Genomic DNA, 23754 nt, shown 5'->3' on the forward strand with positions numbered 1-23754 from the left:
CCGTTACAGGTTAGTAATTAGACCAGTTTGGCTGGGATGTTGGCATTGTTTAAAAGTTGGGTTTTCAGAAGGCTGTGAGGGCTAGATTATGGAGGAGTTGGATGGGCAAGTGGTTTGGATTCTCATACAGTCTGAAATCCATGACTGCTTTTGTAAACAATCATGATTTCATAGAAGAAAATGAAAGACAATAGTATAGTTCTAATTTAATATAAAAAGACAGTTAATAAATTAAGAGATTTATCATCGTTAGAACTAATTATCTGTCCTCCAAATATCTGTAAGAGTCCTCTCACTTTAATCACCAAGATGGATGATATCCTTCCCTCTTTTGCATTCTACACACATAGTTGTGGTATTGACATCACTCATCACCTCTTGAATTCTTCAATTTGTTCTAGAAGACACAGCCATGTCTTATTCACTGTTACCTTTCCAGGGCTTACTACATGGTGGGGGATCACTCTGTGCTAGTTGAAGTAAACTCAAGTCTGGGTTCCAGTCACTTCATTTCATGGGATTTCATTTCTGCTCTCAAGGAATCTCTGTAGTTTTCACAGTTGTGGCATTTAAAAAGTGACAGAGGATCATGACATTCTTTGATTAAAAAGGTTCCAGGTGCTGTTTTCAAGTCGATGTAGGATTTCCAAAATTTAACATTCTGAAATTATTTTGGATCAAAACATCAGTGAATACATTAGACAAACTTCTCCTAGAATGATAGAATTCTGTTCCCATGGTAGCATCAATAGGAGGAATTTTACCTTTTCCTTTAATGTGATTAGACAGTCTGTTCTGGGAGAGACAAAGAGCTTTTATGAGGGCTTAGCTGAAATTGCTTTTCCTGATTTTTCCATATGAGTTTAGCTAAGGGAATAATGTGGGTCTAATTTCTTTAGGATAAACTGATGGTAGATCTCCATTTTATTTGGATTTCATCCTTCCTGAAGATTCTTCTGTTTTGTGGGGTGCTGGGAGGTGGGTAATTAGATTGATTGATTAATTAATTTTAATGGAGGTACTAGGGATTGAACCCAGGACCTCATGCATGCTAAGCACACACTCTACCACTGAGCTATACACCTCTACCCCACTGAAGATTCTTGAACTAAATCTAGAAACACTAGATTTTAGAAATATCTCTCATTAGGAACTATATATATATGTGTGTGTGTATATATATATGTGTGTGTGTGTATATATATGTATTTAGTCAGCTTTCTGTTAAAGCAGTAGTTTGTTTTCCTTTCCTTCATTGATGACACTTTTTATTTACACATTGGAAAAAGCATTTGAGGTATTTCTCTCCTGATACTGATTATCTCCTCTTCTTTAGTGACAGAAACCTGGGCAGCAGGCTTAGTTAAATGACAGTTTCCCAAGCTTCTTTGCAGCTTGTGGCCAGGGACCAAGTTTTGGCAAATGAGATATAAAGAGATGTGTCAGATAGAGTTTTCAGGAAGGCTTTTCAAAAGGGAAGGACACACATTCTCTCTTCTTTCTCTTCAGTTCTTTTTGTCTTGCTGACTGTCATAGGAATATAATGGCAGGAGCTTCCACAGCTATCTTGGATCATGAGATGACCTTGAGGATGGAAGTCAAAAGGGAGGAAGCAGAAAGACAAGAAGGAGTCTCCTGACTTCATGGAGCCTCCAAACCAGTTCTGGACTGCTTGTTTCTTGCTTGCTTTTACCTACGAGAACAAACCTTGGCATAACAGAGCTGGGGCACATTTTCCCAACTGTCAACAATGATTTTGTAATTACACTTATAATTAGGAATATCATGCATGTGTTTTGAAAGAAGACTGTAAATTTTCTCACTGACCACATGTGTGTTGATGATCACTAGTAATAAGGAGGTCTGGAGATTAGAACCTGTTTTCCTGGTAAGAGAGGCTGTGTGGTGTACCACATGAAAAATCAGGCTGAGAGTATGTATGGTGCCTTGGATAGTTGGTCCTGGTCCTGTCATTGACCAGCTATATCAGTAACATAGTTATTTAATACCATGGACCTCTTGTTTCTTCCATCATAAAATGAATTATCCTCACTCTCTCAGTCACCTGATACAGTCACTTGCCAAGTGTTCATTCTGTGCCAACTCTGTGCGGGGACTTTGCAGTCCTTGGGACTTCCATTAGCATTAATCCTCATCTTACCTGTAGCATTCATTGCCTTCTGTCATGATGTGGCAGATCTAAAGACGATACATTTATAAATAAATATGATATGTGAATATATATGATTACATACATTGATAGATTAATAAACACGGTGTCGATGGATTTATTTCTAGCTCAGGTTAAAAACATCTCAAAAAAATTTTTAATGGCAAATATATCCCATATATGAAAGGAACAGGCATCGTTTCCTTTGATAGATAGGGTCTCCAAGCTTTGTGGCTGTAACATGCTATATAGTTAAACGTTATGTTCCAGGGAGATGATGTTAATTCCTTGTAGTTAACAGCTGGGGACCTTATTTCTTCTCTGCAGGCACTGAAGAAAGGAATATTTTATGATGAGAATCACAGACTATATAGATTTAAATTGCAGTTAGACCATCAATCCACTTAACTAGTACTCTAACTTTGCTGTTTGTTCAGTGTGCTCTAGTGGTCAATGGAAAATAAATAATCTTTAACCTCTCTGTTATCTCCCTGAGAAGATTAACAGCTAGCTCAATACTCTGACTTCTTAAGGAACTGAGATTTGCAACATTTTTTCTTTGTGTGGCATCTCTTAAAATGCTATTTTGACCTATAGTTTCTCTTTTGATTTTATCCAAGGCAGAATCAGCATTTTGGGGGCCTATCACCTTGTTTTACAGTAATGGAAAGGTACTCTTTTCTTTGTATTTCAAATTTGTAAATTTTCTGCTCGTTGGGATCTCAGTTTAAAGAGCAGAACTTAGGGCATTCCACTTGAAACTTGGGGCCAAGAATCAAGACACAAACAATAAACCTCAGGATGGTGGTCCAAGCTGCCAGGTGGGAATATAGTGTGGGCTGGAAATAAAATCACCTCTGCCTCATGGATTTCTTTTCAGTCACTTCTGCATAAGTGGTAGTAAATAACGTTTGCAGTGTCATGGCCGTATGTTTTCTTTAAATATAAAGGGCAAAAATATGTGCAAATGTTACTTTAAAAATAGGCTGTGTGTTCTGGTGTGCTTGTTTACATTTGCAGTTGTTCAGAAAACTTTGAAAAAAAAAAATAGCAGCCCTTAGCCCAGTGAACGTCATCGCGCTCACTGCTGCCAGACCGTCTGCTTCACACTGTCCCAAATTGTGAGCCAAGGAAGCCAAAAGCCACTGTGTGAGAAATCTCCTGTCTCTAAATAGGGGTGTGTTTGTGTGTGCATATTTTACTCCCTTCATTACAGCTAAACAGCAAGATATTTGGGCCCCGAACATATAGCTTGCATAATTTAAAAGGGAAATGAAGCCAAAATTGATTAAAATTGCAGATTTTAAAAATATCAACAGTCTGTTGGTTCACTAATTATGAAACTCTCACAAAAACAGGTGATTGGTTAGCCTTCGTGTGCTCATTTTGTTTTGCTAGCATGAGAACATTTCACTATTTATGAAGGGCTTTGGGGGTTTTAATTTATAGTTATTTATAGTTTTATAACACTGTTGAATTGGGTCAGTTTCTGCTTAAATTGCTGGTGTGCATGAGAGAAAAGTAAATTTACTCACCTAGGCTTTCTCTTTGTTTTCCAAAACTTCAGGGAGAATTTTGTTTTTGAGTAAGTGGGAAATGTTTTAGTTCATTATTTCAGGCAACACAATGTGTACTGCAGATCAGTGTGTAGGCTCAACGATAGACTCTGAGATTTATAAGAATAGAGATGACATCATCCGTCCCTTGGGTTGCTTAGAATCTCTGGAGGAGGGGAGACAGGCACACACAGACATGTAGCAAGCATATGTTCTGATTTTGGTGGAGACTTGCTTTTCAAAAGCTTTACTTGAGTTGCTTTTGTAGTAATAGTGACAATACTTCCATAGCGGTCACTATGACCCAGGCTGTGCTAAATGCTTTCATATATCAACTCATATACCTTTTACAACAGTTCTGTGAGAAGGGTGCTTCTATAACCTTCACTTCACAGATGACAAGAAGTTAAGCAACCTGCCCATGAATCAAATCATGTCTAGTTTCAGAGCCCTGTTCTGTTATGAACTACAGAATTCTGCCTCTTGGTTGAAAGGTAAATTATTGTAGCCAAGAACAAAGTTGTAAATATCTGATTGCTTTTAACAGAGACCCTAAAATTCAGTGCAACAGTAATCAAAACGAACCTTTAGGCAAAAGCATTTTAATAAAAACGTGAAGGGGAGAACTCCACTTAATTTTTGAGAGGGTGAAGGTTTCTGCAGCAGCATCTCTGAGTCAGATACTTAGCAATATGTGTAAAAATAGGCCATTTTCGAAAGATTGTGCAGCCTTTGTTAAAGGAATATGTGATTCAGTGATATGATACTACTGGAGACTTTTGACTACCCGTTCGAGTTCATTTTGATGAGATTTGGGCCGTCCAGTACCGGTGCTCTGGAGCCCAGCTGTACACCCCTGGAGAATTGCTGCTCACCCAGCTCTCTCAGGCCTGGTTCCTGCCCAGCAGCAGGAGGGAGAGACTCAGCTCTCCCACTTCTGAAGGTGGTTCTGGAAATTTTGAAGGACACTCTGTTATCTTTTTGATATTATTTTCCTTCTGGGGAGAAGATAGATTAAATGACATTTCAGGATGTCTTCCAACCATAGGTTCCTGTTGGGGACTGATTTAAGCAAAAGATGTGAGTGTACCTGGACCTCGATTTTCATTCATCACCATCGATGGCTCAGACAGACCTGACTGTGAACATAGGCTAATTTTTCTTCTTTGTCATTGAAACGGCTTCTTATTAACCCTACCTTATTTGTTTAGTCTAATCATGTGGCTTGGTAACTATGATCACAGGTGATTGAGATTCCCTCTCATCAAAAAAGGGACTCAGGAAGTTCTTTTCACTCTTTTATCTAGGTTGCATAATTTTGAGCTTACCTGGATACTAGTGAGTGATAAGAAAGTAGAGTGAGTATGGATAAGAAAAGCATCAATATTGTAATATTGGAGAGCTGCTTCTTCAGAGAATGGTTATGGTGATTTTCAGAATGAACATTTGATCAGTTGTTCTTTATTAATGTAGCATAGAATTTGGATCCAGTGGAAGGTCTATTTTCTATTATAGTTCCATAACATCATATTACTAGTTTAGAAGTAGTGGTTTCAGTCGAATGGCAACAGTTCTCATTTTTAAACGGTAAGATTAATCTGGATCAGATGAGTGAAACAGTCCTACACAATGACGATTGTCCCTCCCAGATAACTGAGAAACATTGATTGATAAATAAAACATCTTAGCTTTGGGTGTTAGACCTGTCTCAGAAAGGGAAGAAATTATTTTAAAAAAAAGTCACATCACAATGATTCAATGTGATGAGTGCAAGAGTGTATCTAGGAACTGGGGGTGCAAGTGAGGAACAATTAATTCTGATACGTGAGGAGAGGATTCCCAGAGGGAGATGCTTCCTGAGCTGAGGCTTGCACAGTGACTAGGGGGTCACTAGGTGCCGGAGCAGAGAAGGACATTCCAGGTGAAGAGAATCCTGTAAAATGCTGAAGACAGCTCAAAGGCCATTTGCTGGAGCGTGTGATTTCATGCAAGATGGTGGGAGATCGAGCTGGAAGGTAGGACCAGATCATTAACAGTCTTGAACACCCTACTTGAGAGTTCAGTTTTGTGGGCTCATGGGGGACAGAATTCAGATCATTGTGAGTTGAGGGGTGAGAGACAATCATGGGAGATGGTGAGTTTAGACTATGTTTTTGGCAAGTGGGGGCTGGGAAGAAATGGAAAGGTACTGGAGAGGGACATGAGATCTGTCAGTCACAGTTCCAGTAGGAAACAGCACACACACAAAGTTCAACTGAACAGAGTTTAAAAAAAAAACCAACTTCTTGAGGAGGTGTGGACCAATATTAAGGGAACTGAGAACAGAGGCACCAGGGACTGGTAGGAGCAGATTGGGAAGCTGTTAGCACTCATAGGGCAGAAGAGGCAACGGGAGTTGGGGAATGGCATTAGGGATGCTCAGTGGCTGTGGGAGGCAAAAGGGAGATAAATACTTCCTCTCATCTCCTGCCAGCGCCTCCCTTAGACAAAGACAACCAGGACCGGAGGACAAAGGTGTTTGAGTGATACAGTCTAGAGAGGTCAGCCTCTCCAGGCCTCACTTCGGGGGCATGAGGGTGGAGAATAGATTTGAGGAGCAGATAATGAGTCACCAACACACAGGGTCAGTGGAGATTTTTTTTTAATAGTGGGAGACATGAATAATTGATATGGTAATGGAAGAGCCGGAGGGGAGGGGGTAGAATAATGAATGGAACATATTTGAGGAGAGGATGAGGCTTGAAAGCCCACTCAACGAAGCTTGTTTTGTAAAATAGAAAGGTTGCATTGTTTCATGAGACCCAAGGGAGGGAGGCGAGCAGGTGGATTAAGTGTGCATGAGCAGACTCTCAAAGAAGAGAGACCACTGGGGAAATGTGTGCCTGGAGGGCTTCTGTTTTTTTTTTTTTTTTTTTTTGAGATTGGATGCAAGGTTATCTGTTGAGAGTGAAGGGACCGAGCCTTCGTCCATGACTGGAAATTATCCGTGTTAATTTTAGAATTATTATGAGGAGAACAGGAGAGTGAGCTGATGAGGGAAGGACAGAAAGACCACTGAGAAGGGATGGGGATCCCACTGAGATTGGAAGTGCTCAGTACAAAAGACAGTAATAAAAGAGGGGAGTACCCTGATACATAATAAATGAATTGCTAATGTTAGAAGCTGTGATACAGTGAAGAGAATTTTATCTATTTTTGACCCTTAGCTCTGCCTTACACGTGCTACTGCATCTCAGAAATCTTGAGTCCCAGATTTCTCACAGCCCCCTATTTCATCCATTCTAAAGCATTTATTTCAATTTTTTCTCTATTTTAAATTTAAGTATAGTTGATTTACAGTATTGTGTTAATTTCTGGTTTACAGCATAGTGATTCATTTATACATGTATATTCCTTTCTATAGTCTTTTTCATTATACGCCATTGCAAGGTATTAAATATAGTTCCCTGTGCTATACAGTAGGACCTTGTTGTTTATTTTCTATATAGTAATTAGTGTCTACAAATCTTAAACTCCCAATTTATCCCTCCCCACCCACTCCTGCCTTTCCGCTCCCTGGCCCAGTAGCCATAAGTTTGTTTCCTATGTCTGTGAGTCTGTTTCTGTTTTGGAAATAAGTTAATTTGTGTCCCCCCTACCTTTTTTTTTTTTTTTTAGATTCCACATATAAGTGGTATCATATGGTATTTTTCTTTCTCTTTCTGGCTTACTTCACTTTGAATGATGGTCTTCAGGTCTATCCATGATGCTGCAAATGGCATTATTTTACTCATTTTATGGCTGAGTGGTATTTCATTGTGTGTATGTATGTATATGTGTATATATATGTGTGTATATATATATATATATATATATATACACCACATCTTCTTTATCCAGTCATCTGTCGATGGACATTTAGGTTGTTTCCATGTCTTGGCTATTGTAAATAGTGCTGCTATGAACATTGGGGTGCGTGTATCTTTTCGAATCGGAGTTTTTTCCAGATACATGCCAGGAGTGGGATTGCTGGATAAAACATTTATTTTAGAATGCACTGGAGTTTTATTAAATTTCTTGGAGGGTCGGAGACATCTCCACTGTGTTAGATGTACATTATTTTTTCCAACCTACAATGGTATAAATATATTGATTTAAGGAAGAATGATACATAATTAATATCTCTGTCAAAGACTGAGTCTCTGCCTTCAGCTGACATATCTAGACTCTTCTAAACTACTTCTGTCAGCAGGAGATTGGGTGACATGTTTCTTTTCTAAGCCTGTACTTGCAATTCTGGTTTTTATTGGCTTGACCTCATGCAGCCTCTCTCTTGCCTTCCGTGATGTTGGTCTCTGCCTGATTTTCCTCTTGTATGATTCTGTCCAGTTGCTTGCATTCTCTCTGCATTCTGGCTTCAATCATCATCAAGACTCTTGTTTTGTTGACTTATGCCCAGGTTCAACTGGAATTAGGGATGCGCCAGTTTATATGCTTAATCAATTAGTTCTTAGAGTGTTCCATAATTAAGGCTGGGCTGTAGTCTCTTTCCTGTTGTTTCTATTTTTTTAAAAAATTGTATTCTTTAATGTCAATGATTTGGAACCTGTTTTACAAATATCCTTAAAAGCTTCTTTTTTTTTCCTACTAGGTTACATTTATGACTTTGTCATTGGTAATTAAACACCGTCTCTCTGGAGTTTTTTGGAAGTGTTTGGCAGATAACATCTCAGTGACAGTTCTTCAAGATGCAGGAAGGGGTTCTGTTCTAGCTTTTAAACTTCTGTGGTCTGTTCTTAGGGAAGGGGCCACTTCCCCTGATTGCATCACCTCTTAGTGGAGAGGTGGTTTTATGCACTTAACTTAACTTTTGGTTTCTGTGCCACATCATTGTGTACTTTTCTTGTTCAGACCTTGTAAGCAACAAGTAAAGATAAAATCCAGCTCCTGGGTTACAAACAGCTCGACTGAAGTGATGATCACATGAATGGATGGATAGTTGATCTATTGTTAAGTGTGCACAGGGCACTGACTGTGACAGTTACGTCATCCTGCATAGCTGGTGACAAGTTTCTTTTGATGTGGATTTCTGAAGTATTCAAATTCACATCTGAGGATTGAGGAGATGTGATACTACCTCCCTCACACTGTTGCCAGGAGAATCAATCAGAAAATACATGCGTAACATCTTTGTAAACTACAATGAACTAAAGTGGTTCCAGTCCTTATTTTCCAGGGCCTGGTGTAGTGCGAGGCCTGAAATAGAACAATTCAGTAAGAGTTTCTTGGCACGTAAACCTACGTATTACTCTATCTTGTGTATGAATAATCACTTTATATTTTACTGTGGTTTCAATTAGGTTGCTTATGCTCACAGTCCTACAAGATATGGAGAGAAGGTATTACAGTTTTATTACAGGTAGAAGAGAAAATTGAGGAAAGCCATCCTTGTCTATCTATATTTTCTAATTTTTCTACAGTAATTATTTATTACTTGCATACTTGGTAATATAAATACTATCTAAATTTTGAAAATAAATACCTAATGGGAGACAGTTATAATAGCTGCTTTAAATTCTTGATTTGATAGTTCTAACATCTGTGCATTTGGGTTTGTCATATGTTGACTGTCTTTCTGTTGAGTATTGGTCAGATTTTCTTGGTTCTCTATCAAGTAATTTTGGATTGCATTCTGAATATTTGAAATAGTATGTTGTGAGACACTGGGTCCTTTTAAAGCCCTGTATAGAAATTTTGGTTTGTTTTTTTCTTTATTTTAGCAAGCAGCTGACCTGGTTAGGTTCAGATCACAGATTACCCTCTGTGTGTAGTGGTCCAGTATTAATTCAGTTTCCAAAGCTTTTTGCAGGGAGGGGAGGGTAGTGGGTGGGTTGCAGGAGGAGTTGTACAACCCTTGCTTGATTTGGAGTTGTGGTTTATACTGTAGTTGAGTTCTCTGTGGCTTTGCTGTGATGCTTTGATTACATTCCATGCACATCTAGCTTGAGACTGATTCTGGGGATTGTATTGGTTCATGTACAGAACCAGGAGGTCCCCTTCTTCATCACTCTGGGGTATTTTCTAAGGGACTCCTTTTGATATTTCATCTGGCTAGAAAGATGGATTGCTGCATAGTCTTAGCCTTCATGCTTTCCTGCAATTCCACTTGACTGGGGTGAAGTGGCAAGAGACAGAAGGGAGAAAGAGGATAACAAGGATTTTCACCCAAACTCTGCACAGCAGGAGTTCCTTAGTCCAGTTCCTTTATCCAGAGAGACAGGCTTTGTCTTGGGGTATTAGGTACCTGTGTCACTGTGGTGGCGTCAGTATAGTTCTACAAGAGGTGTTGGCCTTGGGACAGGGTTGAAAGGGAAAAAAAAGAAGCACATGTCCCTACCTTCACCCCTTATCCAGCTAACAGGGATCCCTTTTCTTGATCTTCTGGCCAGAAAGATGGTATTTTCTTGAGGGTTTTGCAATCCACATGCACCAGACAGTTCCCTGATTGGGCCCACCATTAGCTCAAAGCCAGGAGTTAAAGGAAGAAAAGAAACCAGTAGACTCACTACCATTGTCCTAACTGCTACTCAGGTTTCAATGTTCTTCCTCAAACCATGTGCTATTAATTTGTTTTGCACAGTCTTGCTTTTTGCCTTTTGAGCAAATTGGGAAAGAGAAGCTGTAGTAGGCATGCTCCATCTTGGCTGGCGCCCGTGAACAGTTTATTAAAACTGGCTAGGAACACGTCCATATTAGATCCTAGCCAGGGGTTGGAGTCCTGTGATTGGCTACCCAGTCAGAGCCTGGAATCTTCAAACAGTTCATCAAAGGGTCCTGAGGGCAGGAGGCAAGCTACTATCCAGAAGAAATGGGAAAAGGATGCTAGCCAGACAGGCACCTACCCTTTCTGATTAAAAAGAAAATCTTTTAATAGATATATTAAATTTATTTTCTATGAGTGTGGTTAGACGTTAGGATTATACTATTAAAAAAATTCTGTTAATTTGAGAAATTCTTATGTGGTCAGATGAGTGCAAAAGAACTTACATAACCAGCTTATTTTTATTTAGCTTACAAAATTTACAAGCAAAAACATGATTTGAATGTCAAAATTTTCAGAGCCTCTTAACACCTATGCTGTTTTTGTAGGCTCTTTACAAGTAAAGCTCAATTTCATGTGGCAGCACTGACAAGAGTTAGCTTTTGAATTTAAATTGTATTTCATAAGTCTTTTCTCTCTGAACTCTGCCAGTGGCTTAGCTGGATTCAGAGGTGGAGTTTCCTGAGCCAAACTGGGACATCAGCTAAGTGTGCTATCAAAGTTCCTTTGCCTTCTTGTTCTCTTTTCTCCCAGTGGACTAGCCCCACTTTTCCTTATCCACTTTTTATCCACTTAGAATCCTTGTATCTGCCCTCTCATACATTACTTCAGCTCTGGGTCTTCTCTTCCGCATTACTTTCGACAGAGCTTCTGACCTATGTCTTGTGACTTTTACCCGTTAAGTCTTGCTAGTGATTGACACCCATCAGAGAAACTAATCTAGGTAGAGCAACTAATGAATGCTAATGGAATAATCCTTCAGTGGTCATCTTCGAATCTATGCATATCTCATGCGCTAATCACCTCTGCAGTTCTCTGCTACCCCCTGAACTATCAAAGGGTGCTACATGTCCCATCGGGTACCTATTTTAAAGGCAGGGGAAACAGGAGTATTTTTCATGTCTTAGCAAAGCAACTACCTGAACTTGAGGGAGGTAGCACATTTTTAACTGTAGAAAAAGTCAAAAACACAGAACCATAAAAGGAAAAATAAAAATCACTGTGTTTCACACTTAGTTCACTGCTGTCAATCTTCTGGTATATATACCTATAGTTGTTGTTCCATATACTGATTACATCCCACACCCATAAGTTCAAACATACTTTTTTTTATGGCCTTTATATTATACTTAAATATGTGATAATTTTGTCATTAAATATGTCAATGGCATTATCATTTTAGAATGGACTATATAAAATCCCATCATGAGTGCACAATAATTAATTAACCAGTCCTTCATTGCTGCACATTTAGAGTGTTTTCACTATTTTAAGTAATTTTATGATGCAAACCCTTTATGGTTTCCTTGGGTCATGTGCCTAGAAGTGGAAGTGGAATTGATAAGTTATGATTATGTTTAATAAATTTCTGAAGCTTTGGATGCAGTTTTTCTTGATGCTTATTAAATGGTAAGTAGTTGCTCAAATTTTGCTGAAGCAAAGCCTTTTCAGTTTCAGCTTGATTAATATAGAAAAATTTGTAGTTCATATTTCATACAGATAAGCTCACAACCATATGTAATTAGACAAAACAAGTGAATTCCCAAGGATTTGTTTTTTCCCCCTTTTGGAATATTGGACTATTACATACCATTCTACAGTTTTATTTTAGAAGAGGTCAAAAAAAAAAAATAAAAGGAGGGGGTTGGGGAATAGAAAAGAAAAAAAAAAAAAAAAAAAGAAAAAAATTACCTCCACCCAAGAACCCTTCAAGAAGTAGACTGATTTTCCTTCCCTCCCTGGAAATTCTTTCTTATGAAGTGGTAGACATCTTTCTTGCTGCTCTTTTCTTTAGATCTTGTTATATAAGAGAGATGGATACCACCTTCAGACCAGGCAAGCAGGGCCCTTACTTTGGTCTCTGCTGTAGATGGCACCCCTCTGGTCTCCTGCTGACTGTTCCTCCTCCTGCCTTGTAATTATGTGCTGAAGAGATGTGCCCACCTGTATGTCGTGTTCCCCTCCTGCACCCTTTTATACTGTACTGTGGCTAATGTGACTTCAGAGTTACATACTTAAAAGGCTCAAGTCTGCTTCTAGGGCCTTCATGGGCTCTTCCCAGGTCCTTCCTCCTGAGTGTAGACTGTGTTATTGTGGGAGGGGCACTGACTGAGCCTGGATGCGCCGAATGGGGTCGCCACTTATATGTGAGGAGGTTGTTGACGGTGTGGAGTGAGTATAGAAGATGAACAGGCCCCTCGATTTCTATTCTTGCCTTTGGTCCTGCAAATGTTAGCTTTGGGCCTTAAGGAGAACCTGCTACACAGTGTTTTGTGATGATAGAGCTTTCCTTCTGCTATTACAGGTTATGGACACAGAGAGCCTTACAGGCTGAGAAAGAGCCATGTTTAGGGCCCAGAGGCAAGGAAGGGGATAGCATGTTTAATCCCACTGTTTCAATGTTTCATACGGAAGAAGGTAGAGAAATGAAACTTGGAGAAGCGGTCCAAGAATGAATCCAGAAAAGCCTTTTATGCTCTGCTAAGATTATGGACTTTGTCCTCAGGTGAATTTGAAGTCATTGTGGGGTTTTGAGCAGGGATGACATAATTAGAACTGGCTGCAGAGTGTCGTGGATGTCGACAAGAGCAGAAGCAAGAGGCCAGTTAGGTTGTGGGTGTTCATCCAGGCAGCAGAAGGTGGTGACAGAAATAGGGCTGTGGCCATGAGGATGGAGATGACACCATGTAGGGCTATGCTTGACCAGTTGAAGTAGGATAATGTTACAAAAACTATTTTGAAAACCTTACGGGGGTTGGCCAATGTTGTTAGTGTTATTATTAATGACAATAATAATGATCATATGTTGGATAAAGGTTTCATTCCAGCAAATCTCAATTCTAGGGTAAGCAGATGTGAAATGATAGGGTGAAGTTGTGAGGTATAGCATCCAGCCACGGGGCACCTTTGGGGGAGCAGGAGGGGGCTGCTAGTTTGGGGGAGTGGTTCAGGTAGAAAGGGCAGCAGTGTGGGAGTTAGCTAGGCTTGGGCTTCAGTGTTGCTGGGGAAGGGTCCCTGGGGTGGGCCTCATCATTCAGTATAAAGCAGTTCACATAGTCACCTGTTTGCATTCAGATGCCTTTCCTCCCGTTTGCTGCACTTGATGTCCCTGAATCTGTAACCTCTCTAGTGCAACTATTCCTGAGGAAATGATTCTTTTCCCTCTTGTCATGATGTGGAAGGGAATTGGAGGGATCTACATTCTCAGACAGATTTTGAACCAGTCTTTCTGTGTGTAGATTTTGTTTGCTTGCTGAGATACTCGGGGCCTTCAGCTCTGAGTCCCTCTGGGGCTCACACCAGCTTTCTCCTTGTTATCATCTGCTTGTGCAGCCCTTAGTGTTGTGGCCTTGATAAGTCAACTATAGCTCACCTCTCATGCTTTCCATCTTCCCAAAAAATCGACACCTGCCTCTGTTGTCCTTTTCACTTCTAGTCTCTTAAAGTCATTTATAATAGTTTTATTCCTCTGCTTCCTTAAATTCTATTTTTTTTTTGCAAATTTGTGGGAAGTAGGGATAAACATGTATTTAATTCAGCAAGTTTAAGTGTAATTAGATAATAAAACAATTGATGTGTTTAAAGACTTTTTTATACAAGGGCATACATTTTCCTCAGCATATTCTAAGAGAGTTTTTTTTAAACTAATATTTCTAATATTGGTATTAGAGATTGACTAGCTTCAGACTTCTCAAGAAATTGGAGTTTCATTCATTTCTTCATGGGGAGACTTGTTTTAGAATGTTCTTTTTTTTTTTTTTTGCAACCTGTCCTGATGGTGCATGAGTGCGAGAGGTGGTTGGTTTCCCTTTATCTAGAACAGTGAAAACATGAGAAATGACCTATAATATTAGGAGCAGAGCTTAGGAGGAACCTGGGATCCAGGAGGCAGAGTTGCTTAGGGTCTTACATTTAGCACTGGTAGGGGGGAGATAGGAATCTAGCCTGTTGTACCCTTTATAAACTTGGCCTGAGAGCCAGAGAAGAAAATGGTCTAAGCTGGGTCTTTCCAGGAAACCCAGTGCACTTCTATTCATACTAACATGTAAACCCCTCAAGAGCAGACACTGGGCTACTTCATTCCCCGTGGCATCCCCAGCATCCACACAGGGGTCTGGGGCTGCTCAGTGAGTATATACCAAATTACAGAATGTGTTGAGTACCTGTGAAGCCTGGTTTACAAAGAGAAACATGGAACTCAGGTCTGAAACATGAATGTTTTCAAAATAATTTCTACAAAGCAATTGTGTCTGCAGATGCAGATAAGAGGATATGTCATAAATAGATAAGATACATATTGCTTTACTTAGCCTCAGGTTCCCATGGTAACTAGCTTCATGTTCCTTTTATAAAAGCAAAATCTGAATATAAATATTTCTGCACCATGCTATATGCTCATGTGCTTGATAATGTAGGCTAAGAAAGTTTTTATTATGTCACATGTGAGTCCGCACTAAGTATCTTTCTGCTTTTGACCTTCACACATGGTAGGATGAGTATGCTTGCTCACCCACTGGAACTGGACTTGAAATATTTGTACCAAGAAGTACAGTCTCATGCTCTCCACCTTTTTCCTTCCCCATCTCACTTTCTTTCCAACAAGGGTGCCCTGCACTTTGCTGAGTACTGAAATTTGAGGGCCTTTCTCCCAGAGGAGTTGCAGTCTCATCAAATACAAGATTATGCTGTTGCTAACATTTCACATAAAAATACTCAAAGAGAAGGTGCCTTATATGAAGAAAATGAATGACAGTTGCTTTTTTTGGTCCCTTCCTTCTGTGTGTGTGTGTTCTGTTAGGTATCAACACTTTTTCTTCTTCTGCCACTATTGCTTTTGATTCTAGAAACTCAAATTTGTGGTCCTCTGCTGGGTCTTTAAAATGAACTGTGGTCAACTCTAAATTGACTACAGAGGATATAGGCAGGGAGCATCTGGGAGCTGATTTTCTCATTGGCAAGTCACTGACATGAACACATCTCAGCATAGTGAAGATCAGGAAGCTTTGTTGGTTCGTTTGTTCTTTCATTAGTTCACTCACTCACTCACTCACTCATCTGTCCATCCTTCTTAACTACTGTGTTTCACTGCATGTCTTTAGGTACAGCATCTTCAGGCTTGAGCTCACTGTTTATCGCACTCTGTCAGACTAGCTAGTTAGGGAGAAACTGGTGAACACTGGAGTAGTTACAAACGCTGCCTCTCTTTCAGGGCTTTCTCCTCTTCAAAGCCTTTTCAAGTAGTTTGAGATCACAGAAATTTCTTCTGTCTCTGAAATCATGATATAATGAGGTCACATCATGAATATTCTACCCTGTTTTTCTGCAAAACATGGCCCCTAAAATGCAAGCCATTTGAGTGCTAAGAGATGGGTATCTGATAGAGGGCAGAAAGAAGAAGTGGCTGTGATGAGTTTATTGAGAAGTGGTACACATTTTACTTTACGGGAGAGTTAGGGAGCTTCTACTGGTAATTTTCGCCAGATAGCATTTTTACTTGCACATTGACTTGTGATGCCACTGTCCCACTTCGGAGCCCTTAATCTTTATGCTTTCTTGTAAAATTATATGAATGTGTGTGTCCTGTCCACTTCAACGAAATCATAAGCTTATTGAGTACAAGGACTATGTGCTGTATTGATTTTAAATCTCCCCCATAGCATTTAGGCCATAGTACTTATTTAATAATTGCCATGTAATAAAGAGGAATACACATTAATGTAAATATATAAAAATGACACTGATTTGAGCATAAAGCACTATAAATGATATATATTAATATTAATATATAAAATGTATGTTGTTAATGTAATGTTAAGACATATACATATATACATATTATTTTTATATGTGAGATTTGTTTGAAACATTGTCTAGCCTGGTCAAAGGAGCTGGGTAAAGATTGGTCAAGGAGAGGGTCTTTTGTAGTGGGTAATGTGGACATCTAATATTTATTTGGGTGTGTCCTGACAGTTTGTGTTTAGATGTAAGATAACACAGTTTGAATTTTTGTTATTTGAGAGTTTGTGCCTATACCTTGATTTGTGGGACACTGTGTGTGGTGAGGGAAGGTGTACCATGGTTTGTATTGAGGGATAATCTTCCCTAGGTGTTTGCTGATAAGGAGTAATTCCATGTTCTCTCTTTTTAAAAAAATTTGATTGCACTATAGTTGATTTACAGTGTATTAGTTTCAGGTATACAGCAAAGTGATTCAGTTATACATATATATTCTTTTTCATCACAGGTTATTACACAATATTGAATGTACTTTCAAAGTCCTAATTTTTCCCTGTCCCCAACCCCTTTCCTTTTTGGTAACCAAAATCTGTTTTCTATGTCGGTAAGTCTATTTCCGGTTTGTAAATAAGTTCATTTGTATCATTTTTCCGTGCTCTGGTTCTCCCTGGGATGTTCCCTGGTTCCCACATATTTTCAATGTAAGGTTTTGTTATTTGGGGCAGTGTTTCATGATTTGCAGACCTGTCTAAATAACTGCCATCTCTTGAGTAGGGTAGGGCCAAGCACTTCCTCCAGTTTATAGTTTGGAGAGTGTGGCTTGTGAGTGGATACTCTGTTGTTTAGAGTGTGTTCTGATTCATATCATTATGTTTGGTGATAAACTGTTGGGAGCCCTGTAGTGTAGGAAAAATTGTTGGAAATTTTCCCTTCTGTCAGGAGAAATTATGAAACGTGTTGAAATAGGCAGCAAAGAGACGGTGTCCTGTTTACTGCACCTTTCTGAATGATGAGTTTCTGTAGGGCCCTGCATCTTTGTCTTTGAACTATTTTACAACACTGTAAGATGAAGGAAACTGATAGTAATACAAATGATTCTTGTCCATAGAAATGAGAATGGATTTTATCCTTTGAAATGCCATTGGTTATTACCCTTGGGATATTTCCCAGTTCTACTTCTCTTAGTTAATTCATTTCACATTCCCGATGGCTTGTTTATGTGTGTTCTTTAAACTCTGCTTTGAACTGATGGCTCTGGCTTACTTCCTGATTGCTTGCTAGTTAATGACTTAAATAAAATCTTTGACATGTATTAATTCTATATTTGTATTAGAAGAATTCTTACCTTGTCTTTTACATTGCTCTCTAACACCCAGAAAATTCCTATTTCCAAGGGACCAGTTTAGCTCAATGTTTACTTGGGTCTGTGGCCAGAGTTATGCGGTGTTATCTGTAAATCCAAACTTGTATTCACTGTAGTTCTCTTTATTCAATACCTTTAATATCAGTCAGAATATATTGTTTCTTTAGTGACTTCACTGCATCACAGTATTTCTTAATCTCTGCTATGCATTTAAGGGTTGACTTCAGAAATAAAATTTTTTTAAAATTGTTACCAGCTCAGATAAAATAGCCTATTAAGTAAATTTTTGAAAAACCTCATCTGGCATGGGCTACAATCTAAATTCCTGACCCCAAGTGCTGCCTTTGGTATGAAGTAGATTTGCATTTCAGTATTTTTACATTATAAATAAACACATTATAGCTTCCTGCTGGAGTCCTAAGAATTTTGTAACTTAATAGCTGTGGCCTTTTGGATTTCAAGGGTATGCAAGAGGAGGCAGGCAGAGTAAAGAATCATAGGAAACTTAATTGGCATATGACAGGCACCATTGCAGCCAGAAAACACAGTATACCTTTTCTGTGTTCTTACTGCTGTTCTCTTCTCATAAGTGGCAACCTGAATAACATAGAGGCAGTGGAGAGAGATTTCTTGAGCCTACCTATTTTACTCAGAGGCCTTCCTTATTGGAAATTCATGCCAGACTTCTCAGCATCTTTATTTTGCAAGGATGATAACAAATTGCCTGAATTTTACATATTAGGGGCCAGGATCTTCTCAGTGGGATATGGAAATAGGAAAGACTTCCTAATACAAATAACTGGGAATGAGAGGAACAAGAAAACCATTATGCAGCTACATGGCTGGTCTAGGCTATTCTGCAAAAGGAGATTGTGATAACTGAATCCTACCCCCACCCTCCCTGCCAAAAAAACCCCCATGATACCCATGTCCTAATCCCTGGAACCTGTGAATGTTACCTTAGATGACCAAAAAAAAAAAAAAAAAAAAAAAAAAAAGAAGGCTTTGAAGATATGAATAAGAACCTTGAGATAAGGGATTATCTGGGTGGGCCCTAAATACAGTCACAAAGGGGACGAGACAGAATGGCCACCATTAAAAAGTCCACAGAGGATAAATGCTAGAGAGGATGTGGGGAGAGGGAACCCTCCTACACTGCTGGTGGGAATGTAGTTTCGTGCAGCCATTATGGAAAACAGTACGGAGATTCCTACCTTATGATCCAGCAATGCTGGACACTACTGCTAGGCATATATCCAGAGGATACTCTAATTTGAAAAGATACATGCACACCAATGTTCATAGCAGCACTATATGCAATAGCCAAGACATGGAAGCAATCTAAATGACCATTGACAGATGATTGGATAAAAAAGTATACGCATGCACGCACGCACGCGCGCACACACACACACACAGGAATACTACTCAGGCATGAAAAAGGAAAAGAGTAATGCCATTTGCAGCAACATGGATGGACCAGAACATTGTCATACTCAGTGAAGTAAGCCAGAAAGAAAGCAAAATACTATGTGATATAACTAATATATGGAATCTTAAGAAGGACACAATTTAACTTATTTACAAAACAGAGACAGACTCCACAGACGTAGAAAACAAACTTATGGTTACCTGGGAGAAAGGGAGGTGTGGGTGAGGAAGTTCGGAATTTGCAGATACTAACTACTACATATAAAATAGACAAACAACAGAGTCCTACTGTATAAAACAGGAAACTATATTCAATACCTTGTAATAGCCTATATAACTGAATCACACTAGAAATTAACACAACATTATAAATTGACTATACTTCAATTGAAAAAAAAGAGAGGGGAGGAGAAAGAAGGTAGTGTGTCCAAAGAGGCAGAGGTTGGAGTGATATGTCCACAAGTCAGTGAAACTAGTAGCCACCAGAAGCTGGAAGAGGCAAGGAATGGTTTTTCCCCAGGGTCTCCAGAGGGAGTGTGGCCTCAGTGATGCTGCCTTTGGATTTCTCGTCTCTAGAATTGTGAGACAATAAATTTCTGTTGTTTTGAGTTGCTAAACTTTTGTTATTTGTTATAGCAGCCATTGAAAAACTAATACAGATTTTACTGCCTGAAAGAGGGGAGCTGCTATAGCAAATAACTAAAAATGTGGAAGTGGCTTTGGAACTGGGTAATAAACAGAAGCTGGAAGAATTTAAAGCCCATGATAAAAAAAAAGCCTAGATTAAGGGATAGACTGGGAGTTCAAAATTTGTAGATACTGACAGGCATATGTAGTATAGATAAACAAGATTATACGGTGTAGCATAGGGAAATATATACAAGATCTTGTGGTAGCTCACAGCGAAAAAGAATGCAACAATGAATATATGTATGTTCATGTATAACTGAAAAATTGTGCTCTACACTGGAGTTTGACACAATATTGTAAAATGACTATAACTCAATTAAAAAAAAGTTTAAAAAGAAAAAAATAAAAGAAAAGGCCTAGATTGCCTAGAACAGACTGTTGGTAGAAATATGGATGTTAAAGATTCTTCCAATGAGGACCCAGGAAAAAGTGAAGAGCACAGTAGAAAAAGCCTATAATAACTTAGAGAATATTAAATTGTCCTAAGCTGAATGTTGGTAGAAATTTTCAGTTTGCTCCTGGTTAGGGCTGAGAAGAAAATGAATACGCTGTTGGAAATGAGAGGAAAGGCAATTTTTGTTAGGTAGTAGCAGAAAGCTCAGTAGAATTTTGTCCTCTGGTTGTGTGGAAGGTAGCACTTGGAAGTGATGAACTTGGATATGACAGACAAGGTTTCTGAGCAACATGTTGTAGGTATAGCTAGTTCCTTCTTGCTGCTTTTAGTAAAATGTTAGGGAAAAGAGGGGAAACGAGGGGAGAATCGTTAAACAAAAAGGAGCCCAGACTTGATTATTTGGGAAAGTCTCAGCCTAAGCAGATGGCAAAAAATGCTAATATTAGGAGATACACCATTAGGAAAGTATGCTTTGTAGAGAAGGCAAAGAGTGTGGCCGGAAAACCTTTTGCTCGTGCCAAAGAAATTGAGTATGTGACTATGGACCTCAACCATCTCAGCAGAAGCCAGAAACAGAGATGAGACTATCCACGAAAGCCCTGAGGAGGATCTTCCATCCAATGACATGAATCCTGTGACATGCACGGGTTTTGATAATATCAGTGGAAATCATGCCAGCAGCAAGACAGTGACAAAGATGGAGGAAATGGAGGAAGGTCATTGGATTCTCAAAACTTTACAGGCAAGAAGCAGCCCAGTAAAACTGTTCAGCTACAAACATGGTCTACTTTAAAAAGAATAAAATAAAATAAAAGAATGACTTTGAGGATGGAGCCTTGGGTCCAGAGGTTGGAGCCAAGAACTACAGAGGATTATTCCCAGGCCTTCAAACCTAATGGAATTTGCTGGATTTTGAAATTGCTTGAGGCTGTTGACTTCTTCCCTCCTCCCTAACTTCCACTTTATCCTGTTTTGAATGAGAATGAACTGTTGTTAATGTCAAAAACTATCATACTTTGGAAGCAGGTAACACTGGTCCACAGATGGAGAGGAATTTTGCCCCACCATAGGTCATAACCAGAGTCTCCCTGATTTGGACAATTAGATTTGGGACCTTTGAGCTGATGGCATGTGGATGAGGTTTTCGACTTTGAGCTGATGCTGTAACAGGTTGAGACTTCAGGGGATGTTGGTATATGGTGAATGTACTTTGCATGTGGGAAGGATAAGAATCTTCGAGGCCAGAGGTTGGCTGAGTAATTCATTCCCCTGCAAAAAAGATATCCACATCTTCATCTCTGGAACCTACAAATTCTTATCTTTTACAGAAAAAAAGACTGAAGATGTGAATAAGTTAAGAATCTTGAGAGGGGAAAATTATTTTTCACGATCTACGTGGGTCCTAAATGCGATCACAAGTGTCCTTATAAGAATGAGATGGAGGGAGATACAACAGAAGAGGAGAGGGCAGCGTGACCACAGAGGCAGAAACTGAGTGGTGCAGCCACTAAACCAATGAACAGCAGCAGCCACCAGCAACTTGAATAGTCAAGGCAAGGATTCTCCCATGGAGCCTCCGGAGGGAGCAGACTGACCAATGCCTTAATTTGGCCCAGTGATACAGATTTTGGACTTTCTGTTTCCAGAACTGTGAAAGGATAAATTTCTGTGATCTGAAGTGGCTAAGGGTGTCGTAATTCATGGCAGCATCCATAGAAAACTAATAAAGAAATTTGTGCTTCTCTGTGGGCTCCTGGGTTCTGTTCCAGTGTGAGACATCCTAAGATTACTCTTAGACTTCTGTAACCGTCAGGCTTTTGTATTCAAAACTTTGCCCACTCCTATTTTAAAACAGTAACCTTCTATTTTAAGCACAATGGTGTTATAGAAACTGAAAACACTGGTAAATAAACAGAAGGCTTGACTTCTGCTCTCAGCTATGCCATTTACTAGCTGGATGTCGCTGAGTAAATCACCCAGTTTAAACAGTGAGAATAGTTTTAACTGTCTTCCTTAATCCACATAATTATTACGAGTATTTAATGATATAAATACATGTGAAAACTACTGGGTAATGTAAACGTAAGATTCTATGATTCTCACTTATTAATAACATTCCCTTAACCTATAGCAAAGTTATCATGAGCGATTTTGTACGTAAATAGCGGAACACATGAAACATCTGTCCCCCTTGAACTCGATGCTGGAAGTGGAATTTTGTGGTCAGATTTTTGAACACTTGAAAGCTTTTGATACATGTGACATATTTTTCTCCCGAAAGCCTGTACCACTGTATTCTCTCATTGGAAGCACATGAGTACTCATTTTACTGTCCTGTTACCTTAGAGAGTTTTAAAAAAATTTTAAGTGTCATGGCAGCTTGATGGAGATCATTATTTGTGTTTTTTGGGCAAGGTTCACCTTTTTCCACAGACCCCTTGGGCATTCGTATCATTCTTTAATGAATTGCTTGTGTTCTGTGACCATATTTCCAAATAGTTATTTGTCCTTTTTCTTCCTGATTTTCAGAGACCCAATATTCTTAAATTAATTAACCTCTGTTGTGTGTTTCTTTACCAGTTCATCGTTTTGTTGTTTACCTTTTACTTTTGTTTATGATGCATTTTGCTGTTAGTGACTTCATTGTGTTTTCCTCTGTCCCTCTTTTCCTTCCTTTACTTCTTCCTTTCCTCCCTCCTTCTTCCCATCTTTCCCTCTGGAAAGCCTTTCCCATTTGATGGCTTTTATTGTTTGTTTTTTTTTTAATAGGTATGTCAGTTTGCCCTTTATTGGCAGTAAAACGTACTTGAAATCCAGACTCTTGTCAAATAACTTAATCTCAAATTGTCTGTTACCAAACTTTGTAAAAAAAAATTTGAGTGGAAAAAATGCTATTCAGAGATGATGGCCCGAAGGATATACTAAATTTTATTTCTGGAGGAGAGTCTGATGCGGCATACAGACCTTTGGTGATTACACCTTCCAGCCTGGTAATTACACCTTCTCTAACTCTCATTCCTTCCTCATTTTATCTTCTGTATCTGCGGAAATTGAAGCAAGGGAAACACACTCAGGCAGTTTGTGCCTTACTGTGTCACTGCCAGTCCCTTCCTTTGTATTGTCCTCTGTACCCTCATTGTCCTTAATAAGGATGGTAATTCTACCACTCAGCAAGGCTAAACCAATGTAGCTTAACTGCCTAACATTTTACATGCACTATCTCAATTAATTTCCACAAGAACCATACAAGATAGAAAATATTATTATTCTAATTTTACCAGTGAAGAAATGGATGCTTTGAGAAGTGGCTTACCTAATATATCACATAGATTGTACGTGGAGGAACGGGATGTGAATTCAGACTCAGACCTGTCTGATTCCAGAATCCACCTGTTAACTGGTGTTCTTTCCAGGTGTGTACACACACACAGACACACACACACACCATATACACACACACAGAAACCCCCACCTCCCACACCCGGTTTCCTTAATGGTGATATGGTGGTATTCCCATTCACTTCTGTCATTGGTAGAACAAGGGGGGCAGAGTAGATGAAGCAGACTAGCAACTTCTAAGATGGTGAATCTGAACATGTTTGGGAGTAGATTTAG

At 39.2% G+C, this 23754-nt stretch overlaps 1 protein-coding gene across 18 annotated transcripts in view; it reads left to right on the forward strand.

The window, feature by feature from the left end:
- ELAPOR2 (endosome-lysosome associated apoptosis and autophagy regulator family member 2) overlaps positions 1-23754 on the forward strand; it is a 290850-nt gene that overhangs the window by 134798 nt on the left and 132298 nt on the right. Inside the window, exon 1 of one of the 18 annotated variants that reach the window (XM_045510420.2) lies at positions 22906-23129. The exons of the other annotated variants lie outside the window; for them this stretch is intronic. Within the exon in view, the coding sequence (XP_045366376.2) occupies positions 23028-23129 (102 nt within the window). The 5' untranslated portion in view covers positions 22906-23027. Of the gene's footprint in view, positions 1-22905; positions 23130-23754 lie in introns of those variants that run through there. 18 annotated transcript variants of the gene reach the window in all.

This window comes from Camelus bactrianus, chromosome 7, assembly GCF_048773025.1.
Source record: "Camelus bactrianus isolate YW-2024 breed Bactrian camel chromosome 7, ASM4877302v1, whole genome shotgun sequence".
Taxonomy (NCBI): Eukaryota; Metazoa; Chordata; class Mammalia; order Artiodactyla; family Camelidae; genus Camelus; species Camelus bactrianus.